General features: G+C 44.0%; 1 protein-coding gene across 1 annotated transcript in view; it reads left to right on the top strand.

Annotated features, from left to right (window-relative positions):
• ELMO1 (engulfment and cell motility 1) overlaps positions 1-21,455 on the top strand; it is a 524,906-nt gene that overhangs the window by 107,623 nt on the left and 395,828 nt on the right. The window contains exons 4-5 of the mRNA XM_080817991.1: positions 13,365-13,405; positions 14,593-14,665. Coding sequence (XP_080674117.1) covers positions 13,365-13,405; positions 14,593-14,665 — 114 coding nt within the window. The remainder of the gene's footprint in view (positions 1-13,364; positions 13,406-14,592; positions 14,666-21,455) is intronic.

Genomic DNA, 21,455 nt, shown 5'->3' with positions numbered 1-21,455 from the left:
GGAGTGGGGGACAGAGGGGCAAGTAGACTCCCTGCTGAGCAGGGACACCCCCACCCCCCACAAGTGGGGCTCGATCCCAGGATCCAGGATCACTAGCTGAACTGTAGGCAGTTGCTTAACTGAGTGAGCCACCCAGGCATCCCAAGTGTCCGGCTCTTGATTGGGGCTCAGCTAATGATCTCAGGGTCACCAGATTGAGACCTGCCTAGGACCTGCCTAGGACCATAGGCCGAGCTGGGCATGGGGCCGAGTTGAGGTTCTCTCTCTCTCTCCATTTGCTCCTCTCCCCTCTAAAACAAACAAACAAAACCCCCCCAAAGCCAGAGTTGTTGCGGATGGGTCATTACTCTGGGACAAGTTTGTGGTGATCTGTTTGGGTTCGTAGGTCTCATCACCATAAGATGCTGATCATTTCCAACTCACTTCCTTCTTGACCTCCTGACCCATACAAACGACTGACTATCAGCCCGTTTGCCTTGCCCATCTGTATGTCCCTTGCTCCACAAACTCAGTATATTTTGAACTGTCCTTACTGTTCCTTTTCCTCCAAAACCTGTGTAGTTTTGCTTCAGAAACTTCATGTTTTCCTCTTCCGAGTGGTAGATGTAAATATACATTCAGTTTGCTGAAGCTGAAGCTGTGTGTCCTCCTGGGCCCTACTCTCTCCCTTAGCTTTGCTGTCCAATCAGTTACCTCTGAGAACTTGCTGCCTCTGGTCCCCCTTCCTTGCGTCTGCTGCTGTGGCTCTGGCCGGCCCTGTTCTCTCTGGGCGGTGTTGGAGGAAGGGAGAGATCAACAAGGGAGGACTTACGCATTAGTGTGGCAGCTATGCCCCAAAGGCAGAACTCTAAAAGAGAGAGGGCAATGTCTACACAAGCAGGAGATTATGAGTACAAAGTAGGCAGATGCACATTGAGAACTATATGGATGTGGGAAAGAAATAACTAGAAATCTTAGAAATGGAAAATATACATATGGTAGTGAAATATTAAAAAAAAAACTACAAAAGATAAATAAAAACAGTAAAATGCATTGACAAAGTAGCCCTAGAGTAGATTTGGCTAAAGAGAGAATTGATAACTTGGAGGATGAAAATGAGCACTTCAGCCAGGACATAACCCAAAAGATGAAAGAATGAAAAATATGAACACGAAGTTGTGTTAAAAGGGTAAAAGGGTGCATTAAGGGATTTCGACCTATGTCTAATGGGCAGTCCTATTAATAAAGAATGGACGGAATGGTGGAGAGGCAATACTTGAGCAGACCTTGGCTAATATCCTACCTCTCTGGAATTGAAGTGAATTTCCACAGTGGGAGAGAACAGGAACTCTGGATTTGGCTGGTTGGATGAATAGAGGCTCTGCTATGAGTAGCTAAATGGACTTCATACTTTGTCCAGGAGCCACAGGGGAAGGAAAGGTTTATCAGCAGGGGATGGACACAGTATGATTTGTACTTTTAGAAGATTTCTCTGCTGAAATCTACCTAGAAGGCAGCCTACAATCTGCAATTCATTTTCAGAAGGAAAAGCAGAATGCTAGAGTTCATTTTTGCCCAGTTACACCGAAATCTCAGCTGAGGGGAGAAATACGTTTGCTGTCCTTCTCTTTATGTTTTGTGAGAGAGAAAATGAAATAAGAGACATTAGTTAGGCAGTCCTTGCAATAGTCCAGGCAAGAAGCGATATGCCGTAGCTTACGGTCGTGATGGGAGACAGAAGTGAGACACATGTCTTGTCAAGATGTATAAGAAGATTAAATTAACAGGAAACTGATGATTGATTATATGTGATGGTGGGGGGGTAAGGGAGAGGGGATATGCTGATGATTTCAAGATTTCTTGAGGGAATAGCTGGGCAAACGGCGGTGACAGCTTTCCTGACAGAAAACACTCGCGGAGGGGTAGTTAAGTGGACTCACAGTCCAGAACTTGACAGATGGATTCAGGAGAATAAGGCAGGTGTCTATATGGTTGTAAGTCTTTTCATATTTTCTTTGGGTTTCAGTATAGGCCAGTTTATACACCGATCTGTTCCTCTTGGCCACCAGGGCAGTCACCTATCATTAGAAAATGCACGTTTGATTATGTCACTTTCCTGCTTAAAAACTCATGATAGGTCCAAATTGCTTAGGCATCTTTTGCCTCTGGCTTGCTTCTTGGTTGCCTCCCTCCCATTCGTGCATATGACAACATTGTCAGCTCCTCCATATGCCACACAAACATCCATCAAGCCATGCCTTTGCATTTACTATACCTTCAACCAGAAATGCCCTGAGCATCTACTTTTAATTGCTTCTCTGTACCCCTGGGCAGAATAAAGAAGAAGGTTTAGAGAGTCACCCGTGAGATTGACTGGGTAGGGCTGACAAATAATAGGAAGGGCAGGGAAGCTGTAATGTTGACTGAAAACTTGCTTTCTGGCAAACTAGAAGATGAGTAAAAGTTGGAAATTGAGAAAGAGAGTTATGGGGAAAGGTTTGAGTTTGAGGTTATGGAGGGATACACACACAAGTGAAAATGGCCTGAGGCAGAAGGGGGCTACAGTGAAGTGAAGGCTGGGGGTGTGGATTTGAGCACAGAGAATTCTACTGGATATCAAAAGTCTTAGTGTTGGGGCTCAGTGGGTTGTGTGTCCGACTCTTGGTTTCAGCTCAGGTTGTGATCTCCTGGGTTATGAGATTGAGCCCTGCATCGGGCTCTGCACTCAGTGGAGAATCTGCTTGAGATTCTAACCCTCTGCCCCTTTCCCCAATCACGCACGCATGCACTCATGCTCTCTCTCTCTCAAACAAATAAATACACCTTAAAAAAATAGGCTCGGTGTTGGGGTGCCTGGGTGGCTCAGTCAGTTAAGCGTCTGCCTTTGGCTCGGTCATGATCTTAGGGTCCTTGGGATCAAGCCCTGCATTGGGCTCCCTGCTCAGCGGGGAATCTTCTCCCTCTCCCTCTGCCCCTCCACCCTGCTCTTGCCTCTCTCTCTCAAATAAATAAATAAAAAATTAAAAGCAAAGCACAGTGTTAACTTAGGATTTCATCATGGCGTATGTGAGTAATGCATGATGAATGGTCATCTACTGTTCTCATGGTAGTGCTAACACGTCGTGCCTTAACTCATATCTATTGTGAACTTACTATGTGCCAGGCTGTCCTTAATTCCAGCACCGTTCCCTTTGGGGGTTGGCTCTGGGCACTTGGGCTTGTTGTTCACAGTTGCCGGGACTCCAGATGTGAGCCGGAGTTAAAGAGCAAGGCTTCTGGAATTATATAGGTCTGGTTCAAGTTCTGGCTTTGCTTCATATGCTTTGAAGTTTTGAGCAGCTATTTAATATCTCAAGATCCTCATACAGTTTCCTCTTTTATAAAATGGACTCAGTAATACCATCTTGTCGGGAAAATATGGGAGTTACTCAGTAAGTCGCTACTACTATTTTTAAAAAATTTTTTAAATTTTTTAAAATTAAAAAAAATTTTATTAACATATAATGTATTATTAGCTCCAGGGCTATAGGTCTGTGAATCGCCAGGTTTACACACTTCACAGCACTCACCATAGCACATACGCTCCCCAATGTCCATAACCCAACCACCCTCTCCCTGCCCCGTCCCCACAGCAACCAGTTGCTACTACTATTATCATCAGGGTCAGTAAGGCTGGCCAAGTGATGATAGATAAGAGAAGTCTGGGTTGGTGATATGTCAAAGGTAGGGGAGTTTTAGAAAGTGTGTGAGGTTGTAGCCCTTGTTTGCATATTCCAGACAGTTGCAGAAGAGCCTGTTTTATTATTCTTCAAGGCTGTGGTTCAGCCTTCGATTGTCATTGTCCTGTTCCTGGGACATATATTTGAGAACTGGAAGCCCAGGTCCTTCTACTGCTTGCTGGCAGATGTCTTAGCACATCCATTTCCATTCAAGAAAGAAGGATGAATTGGACTTAGTGCATCCACTCACCAAGAAGGAAGCCCACCACATGGCAAAGAGAGTCAAGAAGTGAAAGGGGGGAAAAACCGAAAAACTAAACTCACTTCTAAAAGCTCCCTTTACCACCAGTTCCTGTCAGTGTGCTTTTGACTGCGATCCTATGTCCAATCTCGGTTGCTTTGCCGTTGGTAAACCCATATAATCCTGTGTTTAAATTGAACCTGAACCTTACTTTGCCTTCAGAGCTTTTTCTGGCTTTCTTGTACCTGCCCACCTGGTCTGATAATACCCTATCCACAGGGGTTGACAGTCATTTCCGTTTATCCTACTGAGCCTGTCTGCCTTTTAAGTTTTATTTATTTAAGATTTTATTTGTTTACTTGATAGGAAGAGAGAGCATGCAAATGAGCACAAGCAGCGGGGGAGAAGCAGGCTCCCTGCTGAGCCTGATGTGGGCCTGGATCCCAGGACCCCGGGATCATGGCCTGAGCAAAAGGCAGACACTGAACTAACTGAGCCACCCAGGCGCCCCTGCCTTTTAGATTTTAAACCATGCACATAAATACTAACACCTTTCACATATGAACTTGACAGAATAAGTAGCCTGTTTCCCATGAGTGAGGGTAGGCAGACCATCAGACCTGACTTGGTTTGCAGAGTGAATCCCTGCTTTTCACATAGAGGAGGACACTCGGTTGCAAGTGTGTGGTAGAGTAAAGCGGTGTGCCAGCCAGCGGAGAGTCGTCTGGGCGTAATTCTTGGAGAGGACTGATATTAAGGAAGGTTGAGGGGTGTATAGGAATAGAGGAATTGATTGTTGTTGCTGCTTGAGATATTGAAATTTGGGGAAAAAATTGTTTCTTGTATCTCTAGCAACATAGATATTAGGACAATATAAACTAGTCAAGGACTAGGAAGGAGAATCACAGTAGATAGTGGATATGAGTGGTGCTTCATTTTTACATTGTTCATTTTTGTGTTTTTGTCACTTTCGAAAATTGCAGTTTCCCTTACAATTGAAGAGAAATACAGTGTCTGCTGGGTAGTGTATTAGGGTACCTAAAAGGGAAAGGTTTTATCACTTGTCTTTAACCCACTAACACACAAGAGTGCTAATTATTTATGTCTTTGCTCATCGACACAGTCCAGTGATTTTTATGATACAAAGATTGTACTTTATATGGCCAAAATGTAATATTTAATTAGTTTCATGAAGCTTGGAACAAGTCATTATAAGGAAACCATTTTTGAAACGAATCCTCATTTGTCAAGAAAAAGGTGGCATAGCTTGTTATCTTTCAGTCTTTAAAATTAACATGATACACAGGGTTTTACTACATTGGAGCTGTCGTTGTGAGCCCCTTTGTCACTTCTGACAATTCCTGCGATCTTGTGTCAGTGACTCACATTGGAACTGTTGTCAAAATACTTGCTTTTCAAGAAACAGCTAAATTGGCCCCAGAAAAGTGTATGTGTGTGTGTGTGTGTGTGTGTGTGAGATTCTTCTTCAGATTATTTAGGCAGCTATTAGGTAAATAGAGGAAGCACACACACTCCTCAGAGAGCATCAGATTCCTCCACACTAAAGGTGTACGGCTCCGGAGCACGGAGAGAAGCTATAGGGCTTGTGAGGGGGAAGATAGAGCTGTTCTAAGATGACTGGTGTCATTGACACAATGTCAGGAAGCACCTTTGGAACGAGGCTGGTTATCGTGTATTCAAGTTTCTCTAAATCCTATTGTAGGCTCAGTCGTAGTTAACATGCGTTTCCCTTCTCAGAGATGTCCTGACGTTTGAGAGCTGGGTTTCTTTTCTTTCTGGGCCAACATTACTCATCACTGCCGTGCAGAATATGTTCAATGAATTTCCGTTTATAAAGCAAAGTAGAATCCCAAGTGCTGTGCTGTATCGCCTCAAAGTGTCAGAATAAAGCATCTGTCACATTCTTTAAAGTATTGGAGAAAGGCGTTTTAAGAGTCTAGGACCAAAAAACTTTAAAGTCTTTGGGGAAAACAGTTTTGCAATTAAAGGACTGTAAGGCAATGGCCATATGGAAGGGCTGATGCGTGGCGGGGGTCGGGGATTGCTTCTGCTTCCCTCTTGCGACGTTCCATCTTTAGCTCCTGCCTGAGCTTCAGCAGCAGTCGGAAAGGGACCAGAAAAAAGGGAAAGAAGCTAAACGTCTGAAAAAAGAAGATGTGTTGTTCTTAATCAGACGGTGTGCGTTAATTGCATGCCATGCGGGCGTCTGGCAGCCACTCGCCTGGGAGGTGACCGAGATGTCTTGGAGGCGGTCTCTGACTCCAGAGCAAGTAGAATCGAGTGGGCCAACGGAATGAAAATGAGCCGAAGGGGGAAGAACAGGAGGAGATGAGAGCCAAAGGCAACAACGGGGCCGGAGTCTCTCAAGGGAAGAAGAGGACTTAGGGATTCGTCCGTGTCCTTATGTAACCAGCTTTTTTTAAAAAAAAAAAGGACCTGCGAAGTGTCCGAGGGGATAAGAGAACTCGAAGAGCCTGTTCATTGGACACCATGCAGAGCCGTACTCTGTCCCGGGTGCTGTCGCAGAGCTTCCACCTGGGCTGTCTCAAGTCAAGCTCACGGCACTACAGTGTGCGAGGGACGGTTTTTATTTTGAGAAAAGAAGACGGAAACACCGAGGGAAGTCATAAGCCTCAGGTTACCAAACCCAGAGCTGCAGCAGTGGGGGGGCTCAAGCCCAGGAAGTCATTTTCTCAAGTTGTTTGAGAACTCCGCGTTGAGGCAAGATCTCCGAAAGCGGGGAGGGGATAAAAATTCAGCATTCTAAACGCTTTTCCGGGGTCTGTTAACTTAATGTCATCCCGGAAGGATTCCAGCCCCCCCCCCCCCGACCTGGGGTCAGTAAAAACATGTGACATGAATGCGGCTTCAGTGAAGCCAGGCTTCATTTGCAGGGTTGTCCGTGTTAGGACAAGGTGTTCCTGAGAAGCAAATGTCAGAGGCGAGAACTGCGGCCCGCAGTCTAGAGGTGCTCACAGGCGTGGGGTCGCGTGGGCTGGGGTGCTGCCAGCCTCCGCGGCCCGCAGTCTAGAGGTGCTCACAGGCGTGGGGTCGCGTGGGCTGGGGTGCTGCCAGCCTCCCCGGGCTGCCATGAAGGCAGCAGCATGAGCCCCGAGGGGAGCACTGGGGCCATGTAAGCCTCCAGGCCAGGGGCCTTGGCCAAAGGACAGGGACAGGTGGTAAATAGGAGCTGTCCCCATCAGGGGACAGGGAAGCGGCACAGCCATGGGGCCGTCTCCACGGAATGAGATTGGAGGCAGGATGGACTCTGCCCCCTTCGAAATAAACAAGCAGGGATTCCTGATGACGCCATCAAGGAGCCATGTGGCTTGGGTGGGAGAATAATTTTTTTTAGAGATAAAAGGGAGCCAAGAGGAAGATCTGGTTTAGGAAGGAAGAGATGAAGTGTTAAGCCTGAAGGGATGACGGGATCCACGTGGATCCATACGAGGGGTTGTTCGAAATGCTGCACCAGACCTTAGAAGCGGGGTCAGAGTGAGAGGCATGGATTCAGGAATTTATGATACTGGCATTTCATTAAAGGCAAGGGAGAGATAATAAAAAGGAAAGCAAAAGACCAACACCCACTTTAAGGACCAGAGAGAAGAGAGTGTTGCCAGAGACGAAGATTAAAAATGAATTGCTAGGGAATTTGGCTATTCTCAAAAATCTAGCTGATTTTATGAAAAGTAGATAAACAAATCTTTTTGTATAGGAAATTTGCTTTCTGGACTTACTGTTTTGGGCAAATGACGTTAAATAAAGGAATTCTTTTGGAGAATAAGAGCTAAAATGAAAACAGAGGAATAAATCTTAAAAAAAGCTACCCCTTGACTATAACTGTTGGCACATTGTACTTTGCCAATCAGATTCATATGGAAATGCATACTTTGTTTGACAAATAAAAATGTTTCTGCCAACATTAAGACTTTCCCAGAATAATAAAAAGTGGAGAAATACTTTTGTAGGCTGCAAGATGACCTCACCATTGCTAAGGGGAAGGAGGATAAGAGCGTGGTGGTCTGAGGCCTTCTGTGATCCTGGCCATGCTGAATTCTGATAATTGTCTGACCCTCCAGGTTATCTTTAAATACATTCCTGCTCTTCCCATCTCAGCTCACTGCTGAGTCCAAGAAGATAGTTTTGACCTTCAAAACAAAAAGCTTAATACATTTAGTTACTTTTTTTTTTTTTTTTCATTTAAGTGGGCTCCACACCCAACATGGGACTCAAACTCACAACCTTAAGACCCTCAGACCCTGGTTTTACTGCTGGATCCAGCCAGGTGCCCCAGTTTTGATTTTCTTAAGTTATGAAAATGTCCTCAGGTAGTTAAAATAATTTTGTCTCGATATTCTGAATCCAGGTATATCCAGAGTGTAGAATGTGATTTCTATTTCCTTTAGGCTCTTTGAAATCACAGAGAAAAGAACCAATTTTCAGCCTTTTGGATCACATTTTCTTTTCTCCTGAGCCTTTTCTCTCCATGAGGTGAAAGACAAATTGTTCCTCGGGTCTACAGAAAGCTATCAAGATGTCACCCTACTCTCTAGTCTTAGGCATCTGGGCATATAGGCAGAAACCTCTTTCGTCGCCTGAGCAGACGTTAGCTAAAACGTGGACAGAGCCGGTGTTTGGCTTGGAATTTAAGTCAGGTGAAGAGCTCCTGTCAGACCGAAGGCTGTATACAGGAAGTGAGAAAAGCTGTGACACCAGGCTAGCATGTATTGGGGTGTCTCGTTAAGTCCTGTTTATGGTCGTGCTGCTCACCTGTGTGACTTTGCTAACGGGATGGTGACAGTCATTTGACTGGTATCTGTTTTATCACCTGTTGAGTTTCACTCGTCATCAGCCAGCTTGCTCAATACTCTTCTGAGCCACGAATCACATAACTCCTTCTAGAGTTATCTGTGCAGGGAGTAGTGACATCCTTCCCGTGTCAGGCACTTAACAGCCCACAGCTGCTTAGAGCCACCCAGGGTAGTTTACATGGTAGGAAGGGGGCTGTGTGCTAATTAACCCAGGCTATTCTTCAGAATAATTTGTTTTATATGCAACACTTTTTTGTTGTTGTTGTTGTTTTTAAGGTTTTTTTTTTTAAATTTTATTTATTTATTTGAGAGAGAGAGACTGAGAGAGCATGAGAGGGGAGGTCAGAGGGAGAAGCAGACTCCCCATGGAGCTGGGAGCCTGATATGGGACTCGACCCCAGGACTCTGGGATCATGACCTGAGGTAAAGGCAGTTGCTTAACCACCTGAGCCACTCAGGCGTCCCTGTTGTTGTTTTTGTTTTAACAGAAAGTGTATCTGTAGATTTTCCATTGGCTAGAAATATACCGAGTCTCCTTTTAGATTCTCTTAGCACCTGTATACGTGGTAACTAGTACTGAAGGCTAGAGATTAACATAGATGAATTAAGATGTTTGTTCTCAAGGGACAAGAAGATAAGACAGATATAAAGTTTACATAGAGGGAGTGATCTCTGTGGGGTTGGGGAGATCATGGACGTCTGCTTGGAGGAGGTGGCTTTGACATGGATATTAATGATCCTAAGGATTCATTGTTAGAGCTGAAACAGAAAGGAGAGGGACATTTCAACAAATGGTGTAAGGTGAAAGAAAGTATGGAAGTGGGATATTTTTGGTGAATCTGAATCCGGAAGCATGGGCAACATGTACAACATTTGTAGAAAGTTTGACTACTTGAGCCCAGATTGTGGGAGGCCTTGGATGACAAGTTAATTAAGGGATTTATACCATATAGGTGATGGTCACTGGGTATCTGTAGAGGAAATTAGAGAGAGAAGAGTGACCTAAGCAAAGTTTGTAGGAAAAGTCCAATTTTGTCTGATGATGGTTCTTGTAGGGGTTGGAGAGAAAAAAAAAAAAAAACACCAAAAAACCAAAGAACTGGGGATGTGGAGACTTATTTGCAAGGATCTGGTGATAGCGTCCAGAGAACTCTTAACAAAGGTGGTAGTGAGGTCTGGAAAGAATAAAGGGGAGAGAAGTTGTGGACGAATTAATGATGAGACTCAGTGTAAAGGTGTGTGTCACAAAACAGGGTAAAGAAAAGGGTAAGGCAAAGATGAATTCTCTAGACACGTATGTGAAAAAACTGCCCAAAGCAGGCAAGTTGAGGGTCGGAAGTCATGGAAGATGGGAATGAGTTTGATGCGCTGGCGAAACATTTGACTGAAAATTTGTGGTGAGTGGTTAGTAAAGAAGGGCTGGTACTCCAGAATGGCGCTGGGCCTTGGGAGGCAGAGCTAGAGCTGACAGAACTGGGGGAAGGTTTGTCTGACAGCAGGAGTTGGGATGAGGAGTGTCGGTGTTTTAGAAGAGTAGTTAGAAGGTGAGAAGTCATGATGTGAAAACGCTATAGAGCCTTGGAACCAGGCCCTCCTGTCCAGTGAAGGAATGAGGACTATAAGGAAGCTCGGTGCTCCTGAGCAGGGGTGGTGCCCTGAAGGCAAGACGTCAGTGGGGTTGGGGGACCTTTGGGGCCAGGCTGGTGTTGGGGCAGATTGATGGGTGAGAGCGATGGTTTTTGTTTGTGTTGTCAGTAAGATGGCTGCAGGAGAGTTCAGTGCTGTATCCAGCAAGCTGGCAGAGTTCTGCAAGAGAGTGTTTGGGGCCAGAACTATATATACGCTCCAGCCGTTGAAGTGAATGAGGAACTGACTGGTTAGGTAAAAGCGGAAGAGACAAACCCAGAAATTTGGAGTTACCCAGAGGCAAAAGAGAAACAGTGAAGGCTCTCTTGGATTTTATTGAAGGTTTACTGGTTAAAACCATGCAAAACTAAAGGAAATCCCATAGGAGCTCTGGAAAGAGGGTTTTAAAAGAAGGTTGTAGTCATAGTGTCCAATAAGGTGGCCGCACTGAGGGAGCTGAGGACTGAAAGGCCCTTGGAACTAGTTTTGGGTGGTGAGGGCTAAGGCTTCCTTGGAACCGCAAGAAGAACGAAGGGGGCAGGTATGGGAAGTGGGGCGTACAGCCAGCCCCCACCCTCACATAACATGCATTTTAAGTGGCAAACGTGCGTGATGGGTACGTTATGTTCAGTTAACTGTGATTCCTTTTTTCATCGGTGGTTGAGAGCTTTTCTGGAATCTTTGTTAAATCTCTGAGATCCCCCATGGTCTGTACTCTTTTCATACGGCCAAGTGAAGACTGTTCTAGATATAAGAGTAGCCCATAGACTGCTGGTTTCTCAGATTTGGTTCCGAATATGTGAATCAGACCTGAACGAAAAATCTAAGAAATTCCTCTCTGACACCTGAGCGAGGAAGCCTAATTCTGGGAGCTGTTGTTTAGGCACCTTCTCCTACTTCAGCAACAGCGCTCTCTTGGTGTGATCTGTAACCGCAGTGTAACTTAAGGCTGACCTCCCGCCCTGTGATACAAGATTTCAGTTGTGAGGCAAAAAGTAAGAGGAGGGGGCTGGGACTGGTGGGTCGTCCCGAAACACAATTAGCCTGGAGAAGGCTCTGGCAGTTGGAGGCACTAAGTCCTAGTTTCTGGGCAGAACTTTGTTCCTAAAATTCCTCTGTCATTTGGTTGTGAGAACACCTTTGCCCCTCAGCGCACTGCTGAAGCCATCAACAGTGGACAAGTTCTCGAGAAGCCCTTGGCTTATACAATGTGTAAGTTCATTTGTAGACCCCAATCTCTGTTTCTCATCTTATTTTAAAGGAGACCAGCTCAGGATCTCAGGTTCCCCCAGTATCTTTCCTCCTCAGTGATTCTAGGGGCCCCTTCTCCCCACTGGGTTTTTAGTCAGCCATTCTTCTCATCCCATGGGGGTGGTCTCAGTCACAGAGACCAGGACTCTGGTGGGAGGGAGTTCACTGGAGGAATACCATGGACTGAGCTGGAGCTTTTAGCTGGGGCTGGGGGGCCTTCGGAAGGATGGTGAATAGTGTTCATAATTCACCAACAGGACAGATAGAGTAGCATTGTGTCCAAGGGCAAGGATGTAAGGAGAAGAGATGGAACTTATCCTGTGATATGAGAGGGTAAGAAGCCAGAACCTGTCTTTTTAAAAATTTTTTGCTCTTTGTATTAATTCCCATGTAATTTAATTCTTACAGCAGCCCAGAGAAGTGAATAGGTCCTATGCCCATTTTACAGATAAATTGGTTGAGGTTCAGCAAATTAAGGAAATTGTAGGTTACATGGCAGACAATTGAACAGAGCTAGGATTTGAAGCCGTTCTGCTTGATTGAGAATTCCTTTCCCCATACCACATTACCCTTCAAGAGGGACAGAAGCAGAACATGTTTATATATAGACAGCTTTTTGTATGTTTGTATCGGAAAATCCAAGACCATGTGTTGTATTTCTTTGATTTTTCTTCCCCCTTTGTTTCTTGTCTGTGATTTGTTCTTTCGGTTGACACACTGCCATCCACCCCAGGGGACAGACTGGGTCTGTTTGCATCCAAAGTAGAGAAGTTTCAACATTCCCTGGGTGAGCTGTGTGTGTGTGTGTGTGTGTGTATGTGCGTGTGTCTGCCACATTCCTTTCCTCCGGAGGCAGGCGGAGCACAGCTGTGGCTCTCAGGTCCTAGAGCACAGCTGTGGTCAGCCGGCCAGTTGATATGCAGCACATGGTGTCACCATCTCATTACTCAAGTGTGTCCAGCTCTAGCTGCTGCACAGTTTGGCATTGGTCCGGGGCATGGTTAGGAGAAGAATTCTGTGCACTTTACAGGAACAGTTTCGCAATGCCTCATATTCCATTTGCCACACGTTCTCATAAAACTGCCATGAATCGAAGCACGTTTGCATAAAGCCGAACTGCTTGTTGCCAGCTTCATGTACTAATCCCAAGAAATTGCCATTATCATTTGACTTTGGGGCTTCCCTTGCCCCTGTGTTTTCATCTTGATTTTAAAGCAGCTAAGTTGAATATGATGCATATTTTGTTCAACTACTAATGTTAAGAATCGAAAAGAGGCGGGGCACCTGGGTGGCTCAGTGGGTTAAAGCCTCTGCCTTCGGCTCAGGTCATGATCCCAGGGTCCTGGGATCAAGCCAGGGTCCTGGGATCAAGCCCCTCATCGGGCTCTCTGCTCAGCAGGGAGCCTGCTTCCCTTCCTCTCTCTCCGCCTGCCTCTCTGCCTGCTTGTGATCTCTGTCAAATAAATAAATAAAATCTTAAAAAAAAAAAAGAATCAAAAAGAGGACCACAAGGGCAGTAAATCATTAATATATTTGGTGGTGATGGCAGTAGATTATACTTTGAGAAAAATAACCGACTTATTGACAACAGCCAAGAATAGCAAATGTAAATTCTCCTTACTTAGATATCTTTTTATTAGGCTTCTTTTTCTTCTTCTTTTTATTTAAAATGGTGAAATGAAACTAACAGCATTTCCCTTTTTTGCTATTTTGCAGAAAAAACCACTGTCTGCAATAATAAAGGAAGTCTGTGATGGGTAAGTATGACTTAGGATTCATCGGAGTTGCTTCAGTCCACAAATTGAGAAGCTAATAAAAGATTCCTGAGCAATTGTAAAATATTATTCCTAAGCCACTCCCTGACCTGCCCAAAGACATTACAAATTTCTATGTAAGATTTACATGCCCTCTTTTTTTTTTTTTAAAGATTTTATTTATTTATTTGACAGAGATAGAGACCACAAGTAGGCAGAGAGGCAGGCAGAGAGAAAGGAGGAAGCAGGCTCCCTGCCGAGCAGAGAGCCCGATGTGGGGCTCGATCCCAGGACCCCGAGATCATGACCTGAGCCAAAGGCAGAGGCTTAACCCTCTGAGCCACCCAGATGCCCCTACATGCCCTCTTTTACCAAAAAATTACTTTTGTTCTTCAAAGAGCAGAAAGTGTGAAATGGCTGGGGTATGCACACTGGGATCACTTTTATTTATTTTGAAAAGTTATGGTTCATTCATCCTACCCAGCAGGGAGCAGTCTGAAGTTCCTGAGGTTAAATACACACCTCATCTGTTAGAAATCGAGAGGACCATTTAGGTTCCCATTGAAGATAAAACAATTTTAAAAGACAAGCCCGTGTGTGGTTTGGCGGCCGCAGGAACTTCCCAGTGTTAGGGCTTTCCTCCTTGTCTTTGGCTGCCCTGACAGTCCAAAGGAGAAGCATGTAGAGAAGTTTCATGAGGTTTTTCTGCTTTCAGAGCAGAATTATGAAGCGAGTCTTACTTGGAGTTTATTTAAGACCCCAGGGTACTTAATCGGAATGTTTCCATCTGCAGCAAGTGCAGGGACTGGGGGATTGTGGAACACAGAGACAGTGGGAATGAAACAGTTACCAAAAATTTAATGGTATTCATTTCTGTTTTCCCTCTTTCTGCTCCACCCTCCAAAATGGAGTGGAATGTAACTTTGTGTTTAAATGCCCCTGCTCAAAGCCCTAAAGATGAAATATTCCAGACACTAGGCATGGAACACGACCAAGAAGACCAAGATCATCCACATAGGAAATGGTTGGTCAGACTGGTGTCCTCTTGTTTTAGGCTCACATTTTGGGGTGTGTTGGGAGTGGACCCAATTTCAAGTGTAGGATGCTTCATTCATCTAACTGTGTCATGCTATAGAAATGAAAATGACCACCGTTTGTTTTTCTCATCAGTTCGTGCTTCTGTTTTTAAGGTGGTCCCTTGCCAACCATGAGTATTTTGCACTGCAGCACGCCGATAGTTCAAACTTCTACATCACTGAAAAGGTAGGTCAACCACATTGTTTGAGCGGGGACACTTGTACCTAAAAAAAATGAAAGCATGACTGATATTTCCTCTGTTCAGGACTAGATGAGACATGGTGCTCTAAATTTTAAATCTCTATGGTCCATGAAAATAGAGTGTACAGAGCAAACAATGCTGCTTTAGTATCAACAAGGCAACGTTCCATTAGCCACTGCCCTTGCCATCGGACAGTGAATTTACTATTTTTTTTAAATTTTTTCTTTCTTATACCCTGGAGAAATCATTATTTGATGGTTTAATGACTCCTTTCTTGGACTTTTTTTTTGTTTTTCCTGAAGAACGGTCTCTAAGTCCTATTTAAAGTAGTTGAAACAGTGACAAGAAACCATTTCAAAGGTGGCGTTGTATAGACATGGATGGAGTATTCTTTTTTTTTTTTTTTTAATGGATGGAGTATTCTATGGCTCCTGGGAACTTGGTTTCTTCTTAGATGATTTTTTTTTTCTTTATTCTTTAAGAAGCTTGGAGGAGAGGAAGGGAGTGGGTGAAGACTACAGTGGTTCTGGCAGCAATAAAAACTAGGTCTTAGGGAGATCCTCTACAGGAGAAGAGAAAGCTAATATTTATTCAGCACCTATTGTGTGCCAGGAATTGGGCCAGTCCCATTGTTTGTGGGTTTCTTCCTCAAGACTAACCTGTGTTATACACAATACTGGCTTTGGTTAACAGATAAGAAGCTGAATCATAGAAGTCCGATGGCTTGGCCAATATCCCAGGGGTAGTAAATGATAAAATCAAAAAGGAAGTCCAGACTTGGTGCTTCTGTCACTTTGCCTTTTGGGAATTTCTAGAAGAGCTTAGCATTTAGCTCAGTGTTATGGAGAATTCACCGAAAAACACAGAGCCAGTCCTGTCCTCATGGAACTTTATAGCCTTGTGGGGCATGGTGGGGAGGGAAGGGTCAACCCTGTGAAGAGTTTTCTTTACAACAAGGTGGCCAGTGCTGGGACAGAAGTGAGCACAAAGTGTTCCTGGAGGAGGGGACATTGGGTGACCACAGGCTCCAGGCTTTGTTCCTCCCAATGAGCAGTCCCTAGAGTGACTGTGAATTTATCTGTAAAGTAAGTGGTGGTGCAAGGAGGAGGCAATGACAAGGTTCCTATTCCTTTGGAATAGGACTTGCTCTCCCCAGAGGAGTGTGTGTGTGTGTGTGTGTGTGTTTGAGGGTGGGGGTCTGAGGGGTGACCTTCAGTCCAGCCCAGACGGAGTATAGCCAGAGACCTGTAAATCCTTCTTAGAAATTGCTTTGTTCTTCCCAGATGGATCCCAGAATTTTCATAACTGATCAGGTTTTCCTCTTCACACTAATTGACAGAAAGCTCAGAGTAAACAAGTAGACTAGATTTCCCGGCCTGTGTTATGTTTAATTTTGCTTGTTCCTTTGATTCATTCCACAAACAGTTAGTTTCCTGTCTTTATTTTCCCTTAGCTTCATTTTCTCAATGTTTTCCATTTATTCTATCCTGCGTTTATGTGCACTGCACACTATGCTTTGTGAGATAAAGAGGATATAAATAAATAAGTTAAGCGTTTGCTGCTAAATGTATTGCTGTGGCTATCTTTAAGCAGAATTCTGCCTCGTTTCAACTTGGTTCGACTTTTAGAGATAATTCGAATGTTGCAACTTTTTGGCGGTATTACTGGAAAAGCTTGGATGGGTTTCTGCTATTTGCAGCATAATATGAGAAAGTGTAAAAATTATTAAGAGATGCAGGTATAGGGCAATAGAAGTTAGAATAAGGTTTTTCAAATATCACTAATTAGTGGGTGGTGATATCAATTTTGTTGGCTGTCATTGCATTAAAAATGAGAATATATTTAATAGGATAGATCACACCACAACACCTATGTTGTTTGCAAGTCCTTGTGTTGTATACACACACACACACAGTACATGTATGTTGTGCTGGGGTTATCCCCCTGGGTTGTGGTCAAGCCACAACCCAAAGTCACGGCATCACAAATATCCCTGCCTTTGATTCATCTGTATTGGCTGTGTCCCCTGGGCTTGTCCTAACTTCTGTCTTCATTGTCAGGAGACCTTAGTTTACTGGAGATTAGTACGATGAGCTTGAAGGGAGAACCTGTCAGAAATGTACGTTTTCAGATCCCACCCCCAGAGTCTCAGACTGAATCGACCTTGAACATGGCCTAGGATTTTGCATTTTTTAGAGCCTCCCTGGAATTCTAATGTGGAAACCCTGGGGCCACTGGGAGGAATACAGATCTTGGGCTGCTTTTCGATACCAGCACCCTGTGTACCAGACAGAGGGCATCGTCAACACAAGTTATGTACTAAGTTTGACTTAGGAGTGTGTTTGTGTGCAGTGAATTCTTAGAATAATGTAAAAATTCAAATAATATTTATGCTTCTGTTCTAATGAAAATTAATGTATACTCAGAAAATTAAAATTCCTTAGAACTGTGGGAAAATTGTTATTTTATCAGGCATCCCAGTCATTTCTTTTTTAGAAAATGTTGCATTGCCTGAGGAAACTGTTAATGTTGAGTTTGAAAGGGACCGCCACCTAAGTCTGTCACCCAGTCCGGTTATCTTCAGTGGGCGCTAGCCGAGATTCTTCTTCTATGAAGCATTTAGGGAGTGAGAAGACTCATCCTCCCACTCATTGCCCTTTGTTTGTAAATAAAATGTCAGCACTCTTCCTCCCGCAGCTGTTCTTGGGCACAGCTGTGTGTGCACGTGACACAGAGCTTGACGTGGGGCAGGAGAGGGACCTCGGATCCCGGGACACAGGGGCAAACCAGGGCTGCCTCCAGTCTGTGTTAGGTCCATCTAGTTCCTTGCAAGTGCTCCTATAAATAGAGCCCATTTTCCATCTTGAAGTAATGTATTTAGTATCATCTTGGTTACTTATAGCCCAGTGAGTTGTTAGGTAATATTTGCATCACCATGGTAACCAGTGACTAATTTTTGAAACTTATGCATGTTCTTCTTAGTTACTGATTTTCGCTTGCCTATGAGTGGTCTCCCTCCCTCTGCCAGAGATAAAATATCACCTGTAATTTTAAAAAAAGAAGAAAAATTCTCCAGGCTCAACAAGCTAACACATTTTGTGACTGATAGATGGGTGCTTGGGACTCTCATCCTAAGAGCCCCAGGAAGGTACCTCCCCTACATTTCTCACGTTATCCAAGCATATTTTCCAAAATAGTCTTCATTTGCTTATTGGGTCATTAACTTTGGTTTTTCAGTGCAGTGGGAGAGATTGTCATGTTGTTGGGCAGGGCTCAGTAATAGCATCGCATGCAAATGCCTTATAGAATGTTATGAGTGAGCTACTCAGAAATTCAGATTCTGCTCCAAAAACTTTTATATTTCAGGGTGATGTCCCTGGGGGGGAGGTGGGAATAAAAAATAAAAAATGAATTGTCTATCTTTTTTCAGCTTTAGGGAAGTATAATTGACAAATAAGATTGTAAGGTATTTAAGTGTACATCATGGGGATTTGATGATATGTATATACTGTGAAAGGATTCCCCCCATATAATTAACACATCTATCACCTCACCTATTTATTTACTTATTTGGTGGAATCATTTAAGTTCTACTCTCTCAGCAAATTTCAGTTACATAATATAGCATTATCAACTGTAGTCATCATAGTTTACCTTAGAGTCAGACCTTGTTCGTCTTATAGCTGAAAGTTTCTGTTCTTTTACCAGTGTCTCCCTGTCCACGCCCCCTCCACTCCAGCTCCTGGCAACCGCTTTTCTTTTCTTCAAGATTTATTTATTTAGTAGAGAGAGAGAGAGAGAAAACGCGAGCGAGAGTGGGGGGAGGGGCAGAGGGAGAGAAATCTCCTAGTAGACTCCCCGCTGAGTGCAGAGCCTGACACAGGGCCCCACATCATGACCCATGAGATCATGACTCAAGCCGGAACCCAGAGTCAGACACTCCACTGACCAAGTCACCCAAGCGCCCCAACCACTCTTCTACTCCTGGTTTCTGAGAGTTTGACTTAAGGGATACCATGTTGTATTTGTCTTTCTCTGTCCCACTTACCTCACTTAGTGTAATTCCTTCAAGGTCCATCCATGTTGTTGTGAATGGCAAGCTTTCCTTCTTTCTCATTGTTGAGTAATATTCCATTGTACACATGCACTGCCTATTTTTTATCCATGTGTCCACAGACACTAAGGGTGTCATGGTTGTCCTGAGTAACGCTGCAATGAGCATGGGAGTGCACGTGTCTCTTCAATAGCCTCTTTTCATTTTCTTGGATAAATATTCAAAAGTGGGGCTGCTGGTTCATATGGTAGTTTCATTTTTGAAATTTTGAGGAACCTCCGTATTATTTTCTCTATTGGCTGCACCAATTTACATTCCCGCCAGTGGTGTCTGAAGGTTCCCTTTTCTCCACATCCTGGCCAACACTTATTTATGCATTTGATGATGGCCATTCTCACAGGTGTGAGGTGATACCTCATTGTAGTTTTGATTTGCAGTTCCCTGAAAATGAGTGAGGTTGAGCACCTTTCATGTATTTGTTGGCCATCTGTATGGCTTTGGGAAAATGCCCATTCAGTTTCTCTGCCCATTTTTTAAGAGGATTGTTTGGATTTTTGGCCATTGAGTTGTATGAGTTCTTTGTATATTTTGGCTATTAACCCCTTATCAGATATATGATTTGCAATTGTTTTCTCCCATTCCATGAGTTGCCTTTTCATCTTGCTGATGGTTTCCTTTACTATGAAGTAGGCTCTTCAGTTTGACATATCCCACTTGTTTATTTTTGTGAAGTGTATGTTTACTTTAAGTATTCCAGTGGAACTTGTCTTCCCCAAAAGAGTTTTATATAGAGCAAGTGCTAAGCATATCAGCTCATTATCTCCTTTTGGTCTGGTAATGCATGTGTTATTGTGTCCATTTTACAGTGAGAGAGATCAAGCAACAGGTTGTTGAGGTCACGCGCTTGGGCAGTTGTCAGTCTGAGGCTTGGACCCAGGTGGGTCTTTCTGCAAAGCTTTCTAGGTCACCTCCTAGAAACCCTCAATCCCCATTGCCGGGGCCCAATTTGTTCATGATGCCTTTTCTCTATGGACTCCAGGCCAGTGATCCTGATGGTAACCAGCTCAAGAAAATAAATACAGGAGGCTACAGCCTGTGATCATAACTTCAGTCTGTGGCTTCTTTATTCCCTAAGAGGATAACAGAGGAAGTTGTAATAGGTAGTCTTCCACTCACAAGGGATTAGCAAAGTACAGTTGACCCTTGAACAACATGGGTTTGACCTACGTGGGTTCTCTTATACATAGTTTTTTTAACTGTAAATACAGTACAATGACTGTAAATGTATTATCTCTTCCTTATCATTTTCTTAATAACATTTTCTTTTCTCTAGCTTTATTATAAGAACACAGTATATAATACATATAACATACAAAATATGTGTTCATTGGCTCCTTATGTTACTGGTAATGCTTCCAGTCAACAGCAGGCTATTAGCTCAGTTTTGGGGGAGTCAAAAATTATATGGGGATTGGGGTTCCTGACTCTTGTGCTGTCACTGGTCAATAGTACATTTCATTTGCCTTCAGTATGGATTGTATGATTGTCTAAGGTAGTAGTATTGCACTAATGCCATTCTTCTTCGGAAAGCTGCCAGATCATCCTTACCCCTAAGCATGCAGAGAGCATGGGGCATGATGAAGGCCACCATCGGTAGACTATATACTCTACCGTTACCACCTGTTGCCGAATGTATGAAGTATCATAATATACCTTGGCAGTATCTTGTTTAGATGAATTCTTACTGTGTAGTAAGAGAGATTAACATGCCTCATTCGGGCTCTCTGGGCAAAGCTGGCATCAGCAACCTTTGCGAAGGAAATGCGGTCATTTTTACGTCATTCTCACTTCCTAGGTGCTCTCAGTTCTCAGAGGCCTGGAGCCTCCCAGAAGCTGGGCAGATAGGGAGTGTGTCCCTGGGATTTGTATGTCCTGCCCAGTCAGGAGACACTTAATTATGCTGTGGAATTCATTTCAGTTATCATGCACTGAGACCTGGCCTCTACAAAAACCTTAGTGAGAAGAATATGTTCCATTCTCTTAATCCCAAGGTCTAGTAGAGGAGAGAGTCTTGAGATGGGCACAGGTTTTGAGGAAGGGGATGAGAGAACCAAGTAATCATAGAAGGAAAGACGGAACAAAAAGGATCCTAGAGCAGGATAACTACGTCTGACCTGAATTTGGGAAATACATTCCTTCAAAGACCGAACTCCCTTTGTGAGTCTTAGCACCCTAGCAAGCCAGTTGAGGACTTATTTGGCTGGAGGGAGCAACTGCCACGAACATTTGTCAGATGCTTACTGTGTGGCAAACTGTCTCCACCAAGAGCCTCACGTGGACTGCTTGTCTTACTGAATCTTCAGAAGAAACCTGTGAACCAAGTTTAACTGTTACACATTCCATTTTACAGAGGGGACAACTGAGGCTCAGCAGTGTAAGTAAGTGAACTGGAACTGGACCCAAAAAGACCAATTCCAGAGCCTCCTCCACGCTCTTAGGCTGTTCTCTGACCCAGGCAGGCATATCGGCAGTTCTCGTCATGCCAAACCACAACTGGGAGGCATGTCAGCTCTTGGTGTCAGAGATGAAAGTAGATCTTTCCGTCCTCTTCTTTTACCTCCCCGGTTTCCTCTGCTGAATGTCCTCATTCTACCAGCTCTTGGTTCTCCAGAAAGCCTTTGAATTTACATACACCTTCGACCCAGTAACCCAATTTGATC

The sequence above is a fragment of the Martes martes genome (assembly GCF_963455335.1).
Source record: "Martes martes genome assembly, chromosome: 11".
Classification (NCBI taxonomy): domain Eukaryota; kingdom Metazoa; phylum Chordata; class Mammalia; order Carnivora; family Mustelidae; genus Martes; species Martes martes.
The sequence above is the reverse complement of the archived record's forward strand: the minus strand, read 5'-3'. Positions and strand labels throughout refer to the sequence as shown.